At 36.9% G+C, this 17,399-nt stretch overlaps 1 protein-coding gene across 2 annotated transcripts in view; it reads right to left on the reverse strand.

Annotated features, from left to right (window-relative positions):
- The window catches only part of FAF1 (Fas associated factor 1), a 161,841-nt gene that overhangs the window by 17,727 nt on the left and 126,715 nt on the right, over positions 1 to 17,399 (reverse strand). For both annotated transcript variants that reach the window (XM_072041622.1, XM_038182665.2), the window contains exons 14-17: positions 16,785 to 16,921; positions 14,166 to 14,254; positions 2,728 to 2,808; positions 2,058 to 2,135 (exon numbers count right to left, since the gene is read on the reverse strand). In XM_072041622.1, the coding sequence (XP_071897723.1) occupies positions 2,058 to 2,135; positions 2,728 to 2,808; positions 14,166 to 14,254; positions 16,785 to 16,921 (385 nt within the window). The remainder of the gene's footprint in view (positions 1 to 2,057; positions 2,136 to 2,727; positions 2,809 to 14,165; positions 14,255 to 16,784; positions 16,922 to 17,399) is intronic.

Genomic DNA, 17,399 nt, shown 5'->3' on the forward strand with positions numbered 1-17,399 from the left:
AGGCCAAGGTGTTAGAAAGGGTTCAGGAGCAGATATACTAAAGCAGAGTGAATTATTGTTTCTATGCATATGAAATTACTTAAATAACAAAAATGTTTTTATTATTTGAATCTGATTATAAGTGATTGCCCAATAGTCTGTTATTGCTACAGTACTGATTTATTTTTAATTGCTATTGACCTTACAGAATTGCCAGCTTTCGACTACTCGACAAAATTCTCACAGCTGAGTTTTGTGCACGGCTCATCCAGTTGTGTTTTTATCCTCTTATTCTTGGCTTATGTTAACAACAGGAGCTAAGAAAGCCATCAGATACTGTGGAATAATATAGAAGACTGGACTGCATTTTTACTAAATCATTGAATTCTACTGCTTTGATGGAATGCAGTATTTACAACACAGCACTGTTTAAAACGTTCTTGAATGTTTAAATGGTTCAGACTTTTTTAAGGCAATTATCTTGGTCAAAATATATATGCAAATGCATTGCTTATACAGTTTGTTTATTGGGTTTGTCTCTGGGAATAATAGCTGCACTGGTAGCCAACTTTTTGCAGTTGTGTAATGCAATTTTTTCATACATCAGCAAAGTACACAAGACTGAAATGTCAAATATATATTTAAGTCTGGGGCGGGGGGCCAATGAGGAAGGCTGTGATTTATCAGGATTCCATGAGTTCCAAGGACTTTTAACTAAATGGAAAATTAAATGAGAATATAATGCCAAATTTCAAATCTCCATCATTGCTGGGAGTCAGAGCAGAAGAGTTATATAAACTCCACTAAAAATACTGAAACTCTGATATTTTATATAAATGAATAAATATTTAAAATATATTTTATCTATATTTGCAATAATACTGGAAATATACTCAGGAAATACATATTCAATAGGGATGTCGATGTAGCTTTGTAGTCATTAGCAACTTCCTCACAAAATCTTATATGCCTAGAAGTCAAAGGACAACACTCAGTCAACTCTAATTTCAGTCAATACATTTATGTGTATGTCACTTATTTTGAACATTTTATTCAAGGGTTTCAAAGTCCCTTTCAAATATGAGCTAGGTGTGTTTCATAGCAGTTCTGTAAGGACATCTATTTCAAGATCACTTCACAGAACAGCTGAAAATACTTTAATGACTCGTCTGTTTCACCTATCCTTTGAAATGTGGTGGGGTTTCAAGGGAAGAAACATGGCTGTAACAAAGCCTTTTTTCTTCTCTTTTAAACCATATTACTTATTTGTCAGCAGGTGAAAAACAGGAAGCCACTGTAAAATTCATGTACATGATTATTTACGCCTACAGTGATACACAGCTAGGACAGGAGCCAGCCTAGATCCAGCAAGAGGCTGCAGGAGCTCTCTCTGGCAGGTTTTGGGGCCTGCAGAATCTACAAAATTGAGAGAATCTACAAAGTAACAGGGTTTGAGGAACAGCAAGCACTCTTCACAGCATATGGTTTCTACATTTTTATATAGGCCTAGAGACCTCAAGAGTTTGTTTAAATACAATTTTCAACATTTTAAGACATACAATTGATTCAATTTTCTAGACTTTTTTTTTTGTTGTTGTTGTTAGTTTGTTTTGATTTCTTCAAAAAATTTTTTTAAAAGTCTTTTGTCTCCCAAATAAGACTTGGCAACTTGTTTGATCAGAATTGCAGTTAGGCTTTGTGCTACTTCCTGGAAAAAATGAAAAGGCTCCATGGCATTATATTTTCAAAAGCAGTGCCTTCAGACACAAGATTTGAGACTCCCAAAGATTCCACTATTTATGAAACTTATTTCACAGATCTTTTGTTCTCGGGCCTATCTAATATCTGGCTCTAATTCAGAGCCAGATGATAGAAAAGAAAAACTAAGTGAAGATGAAAATTATTTAGTTGCATTATATTGTTATATATATATCATAATAAATTAATAAAAATACTGATTTGGTGTTCAGATGAAAAGTATACTTTGAATTAAAGTTACAAGGTATGTTGAACAAAAGCTGCAACCTCCAGAAGCCTCATGAATTCAAAAAGTTGTCAGAAAAGGTAAAACATCCCACCTCACGTTCTTCCTCCTGTTCTTTCCGAATCTGTTCCAAGCGAAACTGCTCTGCCATTTCTCTCTCTTGTGCTTCTCTCTAATAAAAAGAAACACATAGTAAATACACACGTACTCACTTCGCTTTCCACAGATCCATGGATGACTGACGTATTTGCACAATACAAAGCCAGGTGAATAAAACCTTCACAGTTCTTATGAAGCTTGTTAATGGAAACTTATCTGAACTCAACTTTTGTCCTCAAGAATTTACCACATTAACATAATTAGTTACATATATTCTGAAATGTCTTGAATTTCTCTTTTGTAAAAGATTCCAGATATGGTTAGACCCAAGGTTCACCCGGCCTAGAAACCTCTGATAATGATCATTAATTGTGACTTAGAAACTAACATTAGAAATAGGATATTTATTAAGTGATCTTTTCCTATCATTCCATTGGCAGCTTCTATTATTATGTAGGGTCAGTACTGCTTTAGCAAAAAGATAAAAAAGATCAAAAAGTCAAATCTTGTGAATGTATCTAGTGCCATTTGATAACCACTTATGGCTCTTTCTGCAATGGTCTCATATTAAAAAGCAAAACTGAAGTGATGCACCAGAGAGATTTCACCAGTCACGGACAGATTCACATCTTGGCATTCACACAATCACTTCACCAGCCACACACCTTCGCTCTGTCAGCTTCGAGTGATATGCGGTATGCTTCATCCTGCTCTCTTTTCACATTTTCTCTGGCTTCACGTTCATCCTAAAAAAAAAAAGAAAAAAGAAAGGAAGAGAAAAGAAAATGAAACCACCAGCATGTGGTGACCATCATGACATATATCTTACATCTCTGTTCACCAGCATTCTCTACCCTCATGACTTAATAAAAATAAAAATATATATATATATATCTGACTGCCTTACTTATCTAGCTATTGCTACGAGAAAAAAAAAATCAGAAGTGCCTCAAGGGCAACCTTAGCTTTAAAAAAGAAAAAAATTACAACTTACCTAAGGCTACATTTCAATTGCCATGCTATGTATGGTGAACAGTGTGTCCAAGCCCTGGCCCAAGGGCTGGAGCTGGCACCAAAGCTCTTTGTCCTGCCACCTTTACTGTGGCCTAGGCAGAGGCCGGGAGCAGCTGAAAGCCTTCTCCTGCACCAGCCACGCACGGAGAATCCAGCCTGCCAGAGCAGGACAAGGGACACTGGAGGGACATGTGTGGCCCAGCACTGGGGAAGGTCTCACAGGGATGTCACTCCTGCAGCTGACTGTTTGGACTGCCTTGTAGTGTGGAAGGATAGATTATGGTATGGAGGACAAGGCTGGATTGTAATTTATCATCTACTTCAACTCACAGGAGGGAATGGTTTGTTCCGTGAGAGGAGGCCTGCTCCCAGGACCTTTCCTGGTAAAAACACAGTCAGCAGGACCCATCCAGGGCCAATACTATTAAACATCATCCAGAGGCCTCAATTCATATCGTACTGAATACTCTACGAGGATGGGACAGTAACAAGTAGTGCTCTGAAGTGTCTCAAATGTAAAGATGCAGGCAGACGAGAAACATGAGGTTAGTAAGCCAACTTCAAGCCAGCAAACCTAGCAAAATGTTTTATTAACGATCACAGCACAGAAAGTAAGGGTTTATGAAAAATATGCTAATGGCAAAGTGAGGCGTCACCCATACAGTGGAGGATCAAGAAGTGGATATCCCTGAAAGCTGAAAAGCACTGGGGCACTATCTGATAAAGCAAAGTATACAATCCTTAGCTCCATGCTCTGCTGCTGCAGCCAGAGACAACGTCGGCTGCTCTGCGCTTACTCTTCTCACATCCTATAATCCTCCTAGAGCCCTGCAGAGGCTGCAGTGGTCCCTACAAAAATCAATAAGATTTAGCTGTGAGACTGCTGGTGGGCTCAGCGCTGTCACCCGGAGTTACCAGCAACACAGCACTTAGGCTGGGGTTTCACAGAAATGAAAACCTACTACTACAGCTTTCTGAAGCATTATCATAATATTCCTCATGATCTGCAAGGCTTGTTCCACTTAAAAGAATCATTTTGCAAACTCATTTTATCCCAGAAACCTCACTCTTTGGCAAAAACTCGATTTTAAACGAAAGGAGCATAGTTAACTATTACTGTCATGTCATGCAACCATGCCAAGATGTTCCTCAAACAAAACTCTAGCGTATTAGTGGTTAAAAAGTTCTAGAGCTGCATGCAACCACAAGAGGAAAGGACAAATTGCAGGAAAAGGTATACAACCTCCAGATGGAAAGTAACAAGATCTTTTTAGAGGAAACTCTTCTTCCTTATAGAAACAGGACCCAAGATTATTCTACAATCAGTGTCTCCTAAATTTTATTCACAGAAGATAGAGAAACCATCACTTTGTTCAGCAGAGCTAAAACATGAGAAGTAATTCTTGCAAAACGTAACAAGGACAATAACCACCAATAACCCATTCCCCTCTGGCTTCTCTGGACTTTGATAAGCTTTATATGCTATGTTCATGGAATGCCTTCAAAGATTAACTCAAACATGCCAGCATAAACTACCTACATTAATATTCAATTTCTGGAAGAGGGGATGATTTTTATAATATCCAAAAGTGAGGAAAGCTTCTTGAACCCACAGTTCCCAACTCTTTACAGATGGAATGTAACATATAAAAAAACCCACCTTTTATACTGTCTATATTGAAACTTTCCATAAACATACAGTAAGTTTACCTTAAAATGGTAAGAAACAAAACTAATTTCTCAAACCAACCTCCTGAAAGACAATGAATTCAGGCATTCTGTGAGAGGAGAAGCATTTAAAAAATATTAAGAGTTGTTTTGGAGAGAACCTGTTTATCTTACATGTTTTGCAACTTCATACATTACCGTAACTTCATGTCAAAGATCCCACAAGTCTGGGTGATCAATGCTGGAGGGACAACTGAAAGATCAGATGCAACTACAGGCTCTTTGCCAAAGACTGCCAGCAATTAACATATAACTAAATGTTAAAAATGTAAAAATTGTTAAAAATAACTCCAAAAATATATACTAAATCAAGAGTTGTATGAAATTGAGTACTGACTTTTATTTCGCATTAAACAAACGATCTACTCAAGGAAGTTATTAAAGGTTACTTGCGATGAGTACAGGATTCATTTACCTACAAGGATCTTTACTGAGCAATTTTTGAAATTGGTTTAAATTACATAATCTGGATGACACCTTCAAAAAATACTGATGCTATAGATTCTACAGCAAGAATATAAATATGAATTCCGGGCATCTCAGAAAAATATATTTGTTTCCTCCCCATTCATCACAGTTATCATCGTCCTAAAACCGGATTATGAAAAAGATGTCAGGAATGCGAAGAATTGCTATGCATGACTGCCTGGTCCTCAAAGAAATATGTAAGCCACATCTAGAAGTAAATGACCATGCCACCGAGCTTTACACCACATAGAAATAATACTGTTCCTACTGAAACAGATCTAAGAAAAAAAAATCTGTAGCTAAACTAAACAGCACTGGAATCCAGATTTCTTCAGCTGAAAAGCAGATGTAATCAATCACATGGATTTTTGTTGTTTGTTTGTGTGTGTGTGTGTGTGCGTGTGTGTCCTATTCCTGTGTTTTGCTAACACTGCTCACACTCTATAGGAATAGCCACATCTATGGTGATTATGGTATAGGAATAGCCACATCTATGGTGATTATGGCAGATTTATAATATTCTCTCGTTCAGAGTTACACCTTGGACAATTTTTTAACATTAGATGCTGCAGTTCATTATTTTAGTCATCTCTTCCTCTAGGGAAATCATACAAAGTATGAAGATGACACAAATCTACTAGAAAGCAATAAAATAAAAGTGACAATGTTCATAGGAAAAGCAGAACAAAATATTTTGCAATTAATCTTTCATTGCTACCTAAAAAAGACGACATGAACGAAAAAAAAGACTAGTAATACTACTAAAAAATAATTTTAAAATGTCATATGTGTTGTCCATTAACAAAACATGAGGTAGCTGACATCTATCTTCTTAAACCCTACATAAATTGTAGCATCTACTGAGCATTAATAAATGCAACTTCGTGTTACTTCTGCAATGCATGCAAAATGGCCATCTTCTGTTTTCAAGAAACCAAGATGTGAACAGACATCTTATCCCAGTTCACTTAAAAAGCCTACATCAGAAAGAGGAATTACACTCAGCAGTTCTGAGTTCCACACCAGTGACCTAAGGAAGGTGTTAACATAAACCATCCGAATCACAGGGGTTTTGCTCCTTGAAGGTAAAAAGTCCCTCAAGAAATTTTAAGTACTAATTTTAGATTTTAATGAAAATGTCCACAGAACAAAATATTTTCTGTATTAATTAAATGTTGAAATAGCTACCTGGTTGTTTCTTACTAGAGCATGAAAAACGTAACATGAATCCAGAACAAGGGCTGAAAAGGAACAACGCAACTTTACATTTGAACTTGTACTGAATTGGAACAAGATCAAATTCGTGTTTTTGTCACATCTGTTTTGAAACGAATGCAATATTGCATGAGAGATCAGACTTGGCTTTGTCACACTAGCCTGGCTTCTAGTTCAAACATTGTCATCTCTGTATTATTTGTTAAAATGAATCATGGTAAAAGTAAATTCTACTTGTCTGCTGCAGGAGAAATCTGCAGACATTTAACAAGTTTACATAATAAAAAAATATAGAATAAATATAGAATGAAACACAGAATTCACCCTTGATATGAATTTCATTCACTTGGATCAAGATTCTTTTAGCTGCTCTTGCACAAGCCTTAGAAGTCTTATTTGGTGTTGAACAAAAGAAAATCCAGGCAATTGGGAATGATTTAGATACCAAACAAATCCGATGAAATCAACAATTAAAAAAAAAATTTTGCTCATACAAGTATTTTTGTATGTTTAAATTCTACCTTTGGATAAAATTATATGATCTGACTTTACTAAGGCAGTAGGCCTCATCTGTTTCATGATGAATGTAAGATCTGAACAGACAAATAAAGACTAAAAAAAAAAGGAAGGATGAACTCTGCAAGCCAAGAGATCAGTGGTGAAGAGAAAAGCCCATCCTTCTGACAGTGCACCATGAGGAAAACGAGGTGGAAGAAAATAGGAAGGAAGGGAGAAAGGGTGCAATGGCAGAGGAACGTTAGGGAACAAAGAGCAAAGAGGTGAGGTAAAGAGAGGTAGTACAATGGAAGCAAAAAATTGAATGAGCTTGAAGTGCATGATGGAGCAGAAAGGATTTAAATCTTTAAAGTTAAAAGGAAAAAGGGTCTTGTCAGCCTACATGGATGCTTCCTCTACACTATCAGAGCTCAGCGCATAGGGAAAAGTATGTATGTTCCCTCTCCAGTAATTATTCCCTAAACAATTTAATAAAGCTTCTTCTGAAGCACCTAATAGAAGGAATTTTCAGAATCAGTATGATGAAAAAGTTGGACTCCTGATTGCACTTGGAACAGCACTTTTTTTTTTTTTTTTTTCCCTGCAGATTATATAGGGGAAAAAATACACAGGACACAGAAAGTTGGCTTCTTGGATGGGATATTTAACTGGAAAAGTCAGCCTTGGAACTTCTGTGCTTTTTAATGTTTTTGCTTGTGAAGGCAGGATTTAATGATTTAACCCCAGGTATCAGTTTTGTACCTGATCTGTCTCAGAGAGATGTGTTACACCCCATTGCTCTTTGGGATTAGTATTACTCTGAAGTAAAACCAGATAAAACAACTGCATAAGATTACCATGAGGAGAAGACATTTCTCAGAGCATCAATGAGTAAATGGCTGTTACAAGAGAGACAAAAAGAAGTGCACTTACAAGTGCTGAATGCTTATCTGAAAGATGGTTCATTTCACCGAACCACTCCTGAAATTAAAAACTGCAAGTGCTTTAGGCTATTCACGGGAGCGTTAAAGAGAAACACCCCTTTGTCCAAACAAACCAGTGCAATAAAAGCATTAATTTGATTCACTAGAGATGACAGACTTGCACATTGTATAACTTAAACATACATGATGGGGAATATGTAGAATTAAAAAGTGTACACAAAACGTGTTAGGCATACAAGAACGATGAAAATGAAGCAGAACCAGAGGTGGGGAGGCAGGACTGAACAGGGGGAGAGGGGCAGAATCCTGCCAGTTTATATCGAAGGCTCAAAGCCCAGTTCCAGATACTGATTTTTGGGAATTACTTCAAACGATATGAAAGAAAGCAAAACCAAAACCTTCCAAAAGCAGTTCTGCAGTTATTTGCCGTGGAAAATCATCCAGACAGTTTTACTAAAACTTCTACCAGTCTGGGCTGCACACTGAGAAAGCTCAAGTTTATTAAGAGAAACTAAGCTAACAGTCAGTGGCTGCAGCCATCAACATACACAGCTGAAAACCCATCTGAACTGAAGATATTTTCATGTCATCTTCTTTCTTTCCACTGTTATTGCTTCACATTTGGTGTAAGTTCAAAATAGTCCGTAAACTCCTGAAGACAGCAACCGTACTTGCTGGCGCGTTAGTACAGTGAAGTGCACAATGGGAAACCAATCACTGAAGCTTTGGGGTGCTCTCATAATACAAATACAAAATAAGAAAATTTATTCAAATAAATTTTGATTACTGTAGTTTAATTAGTTATAACTAGTAATAATTAGTAAATGTGCTAATTGGATTTTTGAGAGGTTACAAGAGAATCTCCGTTAGATGGCTGTCATCACCGCAATGTTTTGCGCTTTGGAATTTAATGAATTTCATGTATTTATTCTCATAGCCTCCTGTTGTGCAAATACTATACACCATGATACACATGACAGTGTTAGATGGAATGCAGATTATCAAAGGTATTCAAACACCTAACTTCTACCGATTTTAATTCAGTGCCTAAACAGAAATCACAGAGGTCTACTGCATGGCTGATCGAAATATTTAGGCCATCCTCTAACCAGAAAGCACAACTGCAGGTAAAGAAGGGAGAAAAGCAACTGATCTGAGGGAAGAAAAGACTAACATCACAGATTAGGAGAATATTCACAAGGACTGAGTTCTCTTCCTCAAGTTTCCTTTGTGGCTGTGAAATACATCTTTGGAAGGGGAATGAGAAAAGGTGTTGGAAGTCAGAACTGTTATATCAGCATGGTGAAAAAAAAGGGAAATCCCTAAATCCCTGACATTAGACAGCAGAGAGGCAGAAGACGAGGAAGATACAGCAATCTATTTTCCTTACTTCGAAGTTACAAAAATAACACTTTGGCCAGTAAATCTCTGCCTAGTACAAGACAGTTCTGGGACAGACATACAAGCATATTTCTACAAATAGCTAAGGCTATTTGTAGAAAGAAGGTGAATTTTATTTGTAGAAAAGAAGGTGAATTTATGTTGCTGTTTTGGAGCGTTGTGGTTTTTTTTTGGCTTTTTATTTTTTTTAACATATTTTTAAAATCTCCATCCATATATTAGTTAGGAAAGGAATTTTTTTCTCATGCTGTAGCTGCATCTAGGAAGAAGAGATGTCATCTAAGATCAGAGAGCAAAGACGGTGACTTTGCAGGTCTACATTTTTCTACAGCTTATCTTCAGTGAGACTGATTACAACAATTTTTCAAGTTTAAACATTCTTAATTATCTCTCCTTTACAATGTTTCAGCAGGCACAGTTTAAAGTGAATTAAAGGTTTTAATTTGGATTTGTAGGAATAAAGCGTTTCAAGCAATTGTGGGTATTTCAATTCCACCTTGAAGTCTCATCTGAGAGCAGGAGTGCTAGAGTTGCATAACTGCGAAAATAAACACGATGAGAGACCTACTGTTACTTAAATGTGGACAAGTTGGACCAGCTGTGTAACAGTCATTGCTTTTACAGTAATAAATGTTGACAGCAAAAATAAAAAGAATGCATTACTGAGAGATCATCAAATGAGCCCTGTCATTACATGGAAACTCCACCCTGTATAAGCTTGTCAAAAAGTGTTACTGTAATCCTTTGAGAAGCCTCCACCTCAGGCAACAGAGAAAAATGCTTAGGATCAGCCCAGAACAGGTGTGTTGCACTGTAATGCCAGTATTTAATCAGGGATCTCTTCACATCAGCCTCACGAAGGAACTAACTCAGATCTGTGTGGGCCCATCATGCAATGCTGGGATGTTTATTTAACTATCAAATTAAAGCAAGCAAACTAACAGAGCGTTTGCAAATGGACATTCCAGGGCATAGACTATTTTACAATTATCATTTGTTTTCTTGTCAAAGTCCAGCAGCAGGCACTGACACTTAAGAGGAACTGATACCACGCACTCCTTTCAAAGTCAATCCCCGACAAATCTCAGTTCACACCTTGATCAACACCGGCAGGGGCCAGTCACCTCTGTTCTGAGACGACTGCTCTCTCACTTGCAGGAGAAACTCTTCAGTTGCATTTATTTCCTCTTTGCAAAAATCCCCAACCCTACCGCCCAAACAGTAGTTGAGGTACAAACAATTGTAGTGTGGGTATGACAAGTAGACGTGGTTAGAAAAGGAAAATATGTCCATTAGATCTATGAAATCATTAGTGCAGCCTCTTATTCCATTAGAAGGAGCCTGGAGCTGTTTCTAGGGTAAGAAACTCACAGGACTGAATATTTCCCTGGGAGATGGTGGTCTCTACTGGTGCATGTACAATTCTGCTACATACCCTGAGGCTGGGCTCAGACCCTAGACCTGACCACGCTGAGAAGGGTAGGACTGCATCCTGGCCAGCTGGCCTTGCTGCTGTTGAGGCCACTGAACCACCATTCAATTAACCAGGATCAGCCCATTAGGATCCATTATTTGGCCAGTTCTTACCAAAAGGGCCACATTAGTACAACATCAGCACCTGGATGACCATATGCTATTGTTTGTGGCTTGCTACAAAGGCAGTTTGAGAACCAAACTTACAAACTGAGACAGCATAACAGCTAGGCCATGTGTCTACAATGGCACATCAACAGTGTGGCCTGAAAGGATGAGGTTTCTGAAATTTCAGCTGGTCAACACAGCTGTCACACAGCAAGAACAGGCCCAAGGGTTCATGACTGGCCCAGAAGCTGTGGAGAGAGAAGGAAGAAGAATAGGAAGCCAGATTTGTCCCTCTTTAAGAAAGTTCAGGAGAGAGAACGGATGCCTAAATTAAGCACCACTTGTACCTCAAGACAGGTACGCTGGATTACCATGACTACAGATACACATCTCAGTATTTTTTAAAGTATTTCTTTGGAGACTAAGTAAGAAAAATCTTAAAGATTTATATATTGTGTTTAATTAAGTTAAATCCAATCACCGGTTAAATGATGGTATTTTAGTAATTGACATTATGGAAATATGCCCCAAATTTGTCTGATTAAAATTGTAGGAGGCTAAACCAGTAAATTTTACTAATACCTGGATACAAAAGCACAGGAGTTAGCTAACTATACCATTACCACCAGCTAATGAAATGACTCACTTTGCTCAGGAGAGAGAAGTTGGTGACGGTGTTCTGAGTATCCTGCCTGCAAAATCAGTCGATGATTCATGACAGGGAACTGACTGTAAGGTGATGCCTCAACAGCTATAGCCAGCATCGCGGCGAACACCTGTACCATTAGCTGGCAGTGGTAATAGTCATCCTGTACTGAAATAACCATCAGAGGGCACTGCAAAACATGCTGTGCTAAACGGAATTATGCAATAGCTGTGTTTGAAGCTTTCATGGTCATGCAAGTTAAAGATCCAAAGTGGAGAGGTTCAGCTGCGTAAACTGACCCATTAACGATTTCATGCTGTTATTTACACGTGTTTCCAATTCCATTTCTCTCTCTCACACACACTTCTCCTTACAGCAAGGCTATATAGATGACTTGTCATTGTAAAGCACAAAAGAATTTTCTGCTTATCTTCTTGTGGTTTTATGATGACTTACTGTTGCTATTAAGAAAACAGTAACAGAAACCGGACTCTGTATCCTGTTTGCTATTGTGATATTTGGGGGAAAAAATGCACCCACTGCAGTAAGTTCTTTAAAAAGAAAAGGTGTTGATATTTGAACACTCTAAGTTGTCAAGTACAAGACTTACAAGAAAGCTACATGTTATGTAGCAAACCACAAAAAGACAACATTTTTTTTTCAGGTGAAAGCTTTCTATTGAGTACAGTCTGCTTGCCAAATACTCCCTCTCTGGAATAGCAATTTCATAAAGCACGGTTGTTTTTCATTTTCAAACTTCCTGCTTCAAAGGCAAAAGTATCTGAGATCACCTTTCCTGTGTGCTTGTAACAAGTGAAGCCAAGTTATAAGTAAATACCCTCTTTGTGTATAGAACCCATAGCGTCTGAAAATCTGCCCCCTAAGTTTATGAAATTTTCCATTAGTTTTCTGAATGTCAAAGTGTATTAGAAAAAAAGCTCCCAATGGGAAAGAAATGTCAGTGATGCTCTCAGCGACAGGAAAACAAAAGGAAATGTGAAAAAAACATATACACAGAAGACGTGGACAATGAAAGATTTTAGAGGACTGTATAAAAATTATTTTTTTATTCTTCCTACCTAGGAAGAACACTTACAATAAGAAGCCTGGATATATCCATATCATCACATGGGGACATGGAGGCTGTCACTGCTCTTGGGCATTCAGTGAAGAACCCCCAGCAGCTCAGGATGGAGAAGCCGTTTCCTGCTTCTGCAATCGTGGCCTCAAGGCTACCATGCATTCCCTTTCTTTGAGCTTTGAGCTTTTTCTTTTGAGCATCATGCCCAGATTCTTCTCAGTTGCAAACCCGCCTGGTTTTCTCCTCCTAGGATGGGTCTCTCACCTTCTCACCTGACTTCTACTTTCTCTCCTCCACAATAATCTCCCCCGCTCTGGACAACTGTTCTGGTCTCCTGTTCCTGTACTCCACTCCAGTTTCTTTATTTTTCTTTGACTTCTTCTTTACTTTTTTTTCCTTTTACACATCTTTACTCCTACTTCTAGTTCCTTTCCCTATCCTTTTATCTGTTCTTGTCTTACTGCCTTTTTATGTCTTTCTTTCCATTTTATTCCTTTCTGCCAGATTTTGTCATTTCTAGTACTGAGTCTTCTTCAGAACTCATCCACATTGTGAATTTTAATTTCTTATTAAAGCTTTAAAAAAAATCCGTACTCAACATATTGCTGTTAATATGCAATAAAAATTTCAATTATATCATGCCTTGGATTTTTGTTGTAATCCTCGTATTAAAAGTTGTGTTCAGTATTAACAAAATCAAAGTCAAATTTCTTCACCAATGAATTACAGGTAGCATAAATAAAGAAAAAAAATGGACTACGAATACTGTGTAGATAGCATGCCTTCATATTATTATAACCATAATCAGTAAATCTCATACAGATAAGATACAAGATTTAAATGTGAAGAATGTTTAGTGAATTATTGTCAATCAATGTCTATGCAACAGGATAAGAATAATCTTGAATGGCAACACACCAATTATTACAAATTCCCGAGTAAGTACTTCATTACTTCCAAATGTCACTCTCAATTTATAGAGTAACAGATAAACATCCCTCAGCTGTACGCCTCACTGTGTCTACTTCTTTGCAATTGAAACACTGTTTTTGCAAAGTGGTGCTGTCTCTTACTCACTTCTGAATGGTGATTCTGTACTGGCATAGTTCTGTTTTTTAAAATTGCTTCTCAAACTCCTTTTAAACATATACTTTTAAGACACATAATCTATCTTTGCTTTCTACCTACAGTCTAGAGCTGGTCATTGGGAAAAAATCTGATTGCCATTTCCTTGTATGAGCATACTAAGCTCTATAATACCAGTGTAAATGTAAACAGTTACTCATGACTAATATTTAGAAAAAGGAAACAAACACTCTGAAAATGACAGTAAACCAATAAGGAGTTTTTTTGAGAGACCCAGCTATAGGAGACACAAAGAAGGCTTAATATTTTTGTCACAGATAATGGAAGAGGCACACTAAAACGTGCCATACTCAACTTCATTGGCTAAAGAGATGTTTGGTTATTTTTGCATCCCCAGTGATTTGTGGAAGACAGTAGGTATCTGCAGTAACTTTCAAGTCTCACCTCATCCTTTATGTCTTCCTGCTGCTGAGCACTGAAGATCTCCATTGCAGCCATCAGCCTCATCATTAGCTCATCCACTGTTGTGTTACCTAGCAACACAGGGAGACAGCTGAACTTCAAACCATTAAAGTTATTAAAAAAAAAAGTAATCTTGGAATTAACCTGTAAAAAATAGGCAGTTCAAAAAAAAAAGGCGACAGAGTAGAAAATGCAAAATTTTACCAAACCTTAGCAAAATGATTTTAATTGAAAATTCAAAATTGTTTCTGCAAGAGAACATTGACCATAGGCTAAAACTTTATGTAGTTCAAATCTGAAAAACTGGTTTTGTGCTTGCACGCAATAACTCTATTTTTCTTTTAAACACTGATGTTAGAGGAAAGTATACCTGGGGTTCCCTGACATGAATTCTTTTTTACAGGTTTAGAATTCTTGGGTATAATCAAGGAGACTGAAGCAATTGGCTAGTCAGGTAACAAAAGGTAGGAGGTTTCCAGTAGCATCTAAACAGATTTTTAATTTTTAATTTTTTTTAAAGGAATACAGTGATTAAATGCATCTGTGCACATGCATTTTTATTCAGGTATAACTATTTTGGGTAGTGAAATTTCAAATATAGTAATAGTATAGTAATAATATACTCTCTTCAGTGTGTTTACTTCTGATAAAACTTGTAAAGCTAATAATAGAAAGTAAATTACCTGTGCATAAATCTCAAGAAATATAGCATATATATAATCAAACAGATAATTCCTCACATTTTTCTAGCAGTGTGTCTCCAGCCTTCAGGAAGACTGAAAGATAAGTTTAATTTCCTACCAAGACGTGCTCTGTCTTTGGTTTCTCTTAGACTGAAGACTAGATTACCTGTTAGAGCCACTCACAGCAGCTAAAAGGCAAGACCATTTCTCCATGAGAAATAGGCTAAATCTATAAACTGTTAACATCTGCCAACCTAAATGATCTTCGGACACTGACAGAACAATGCCATCAAGAGCTACATTGATATTGGTAACGCTGGTCAAAATTTTAAAAGGAATAAACTAACCTTAAGCCACAGTACCAAGAAAGAAAACAAAAAATGTACCCAGAGTTTCCAACCCCAGCAAAAAATAAAAAGCAAAAGCAAACTTAGACAGTCTGCATTTCAATAAACGCCTTCAGGACTTAAGTTTCTACACTGTTGTATCTCTTCTGCAAACACTGCCTTCTCACCCTGCCCTGAAAGGCCCTCATTGTTCCCATTTCTAACATTTGCTACCTTAGCAGAAAATATTATCCCACATGCTACAACATGCATTACTTCAGAGACTACCATTCATTTGAGGATATATTGTTAAAAGATACCAATGTCCCAATTCGTGGGAAAATAACAAGCCCAGAACATTTGGGTTTTGATAGAATTTGAATCCAAGGGTAAATTTAAGTAAGACTGCAACGGATTATCAATTTAGTTCAAAACACTATTTGGAGAAAACAAAATTAAATCTTAGTGAATGCAATGAAATAATTTGGATTATTTTATAATATAAAGTTGTGTTACATTATGACTCTGAGACAGTAAGCACCACTGACTTCAGTGGGAAGCTTAAAGTTACATGAATGCTTAACAATGCTCTAGAGTTATAAAAACAAGAAAATCTATTTATTAGGTTATTTGTATGAAAAAAGGTTTATAACAGACAGACATACCATGAACTAGTATTGTGCTGTACCTTGCACTAAAGAGAGAATATCCATGCAAAATTAAGTTTTGGCCACTGAAAGGAGCATTGCAGATTCCTCAAGAAAATGATTAATCTCATATGCAGAAAGAAATGGTAACACTGTCTGCAAAAGGCAGGATTTCCAGAGGCTTAATTTCCTCAGGAAAATCAGGATATTAGAATAAAAACTGACAGATATGACCAACAAATAAATGAGAACAGTCATTAAAGTAACCTTGTGGAGGAAGATAGAATGTGGGGTACCCATTCTGTGATGCATTTTAATTTGAAGAGTTACTGAGAACAGCAGTTGAAGGGCATTCCACACCTGAGTTACCTCACTGCCAGCGGAATCAGAAGAATGGTTATGCTAGAAATAACTGCTCACGTACAACAGAAAGCTTCATTTATATGAGATTATATTAGCTACTTAAAATTCTGATCCAATTTAGGGTCTCAACACTGCAGGCGGGCCTGAAAAAGCAACTCATACTCAAATATTATCCCACTACGTGCAACAGGAGTCCACATATTAACAAGGAGCTACACAGAGAACTAAATGCATGCTGGCACTACACAAAAATGCAAACATTTTGGGGATTTATCTGGTTATAAATTTGGAAAACCAAATGCTACTCCATTTTCAGGAGATTTGGCTTCTTCTTTTAAAAAGAAAATCTGAAAAACCTAAACTAGGATCCTACTCCAGTCACGGCAACTTCGATCTCTAACACTATGCTAAAGAATGCATTTATGAATAATAAATTTATTTATACGCTGATAATTACAAGTTTCTTCCGTGTAATAAATTTATAGCCTGAACACCTTAAAAAAGAAACACTTAGCAAGGATATCTCCTAACAATTTCAGAAGCCACATAAGAAATATTTTCAATATAAAGCAAGAACTGTACCTTGTATTACATTCAATACTTCATTAGATGATCGTTTTCCCATAATAATAAGAAAAAGTGGAAACTGATCCGTCTTCTGAGTTCGAATAGTTTGGGCCACAACACTCCCGAAGTGTCTCGTGCACATCGTCAGAAACCTATGTGGAGGAAAAAACAGTTAACATTGCAGAGTTGCTTTGGAAGTTAACATTTAAAAAATTAAAATTCAGCAGTTTGACTATCTTGCTATCTGCTGGTTGACATCTAGGCTTCTGCGTTCAATTTTAGAGCTCTTTATCCCTTTTTATGATTAAATTATGAAAATATTTACCAGTATGAAAGACTCCAGATTTTCTACACTGAGACAACTAATAACTGGTAGAGAAAACATTTATTTTGATGGAGAATCCCATTTTTGTTACACTGAAGCTTTAATTCACAATCCGTTCCCACCCACCCGCAAATAATCACACTAAATCGATTGTTAGAAACTTCTAAAGGAACTAAGTGAAGACATTACCTAGTAAACATGGAGAAGTATAAAAATAGTTTTGTTTCATATGAAAGCATAATTTAATAATGAAATATCAAGCAAATCTTTTTATCAGTTGTAGAATTAAAACAGGGTACTTCAGA

This window comes from Anas platyrhynchos, chromosome 8 (genome assembly GCF_047663525.1).
Source record: "Anas platyrhynchos isolate ZD024472 breed Pekin duck chromosome 8, IASCAAS_PekinDuck_T2T, whole genome shotgun sequence".
Taxonomy (NCBI): Eukaryota; Metazoa; Chordata; class Aves; order Anseriformes; family Anatidae; genus Anas; species Anas platyrhynchos.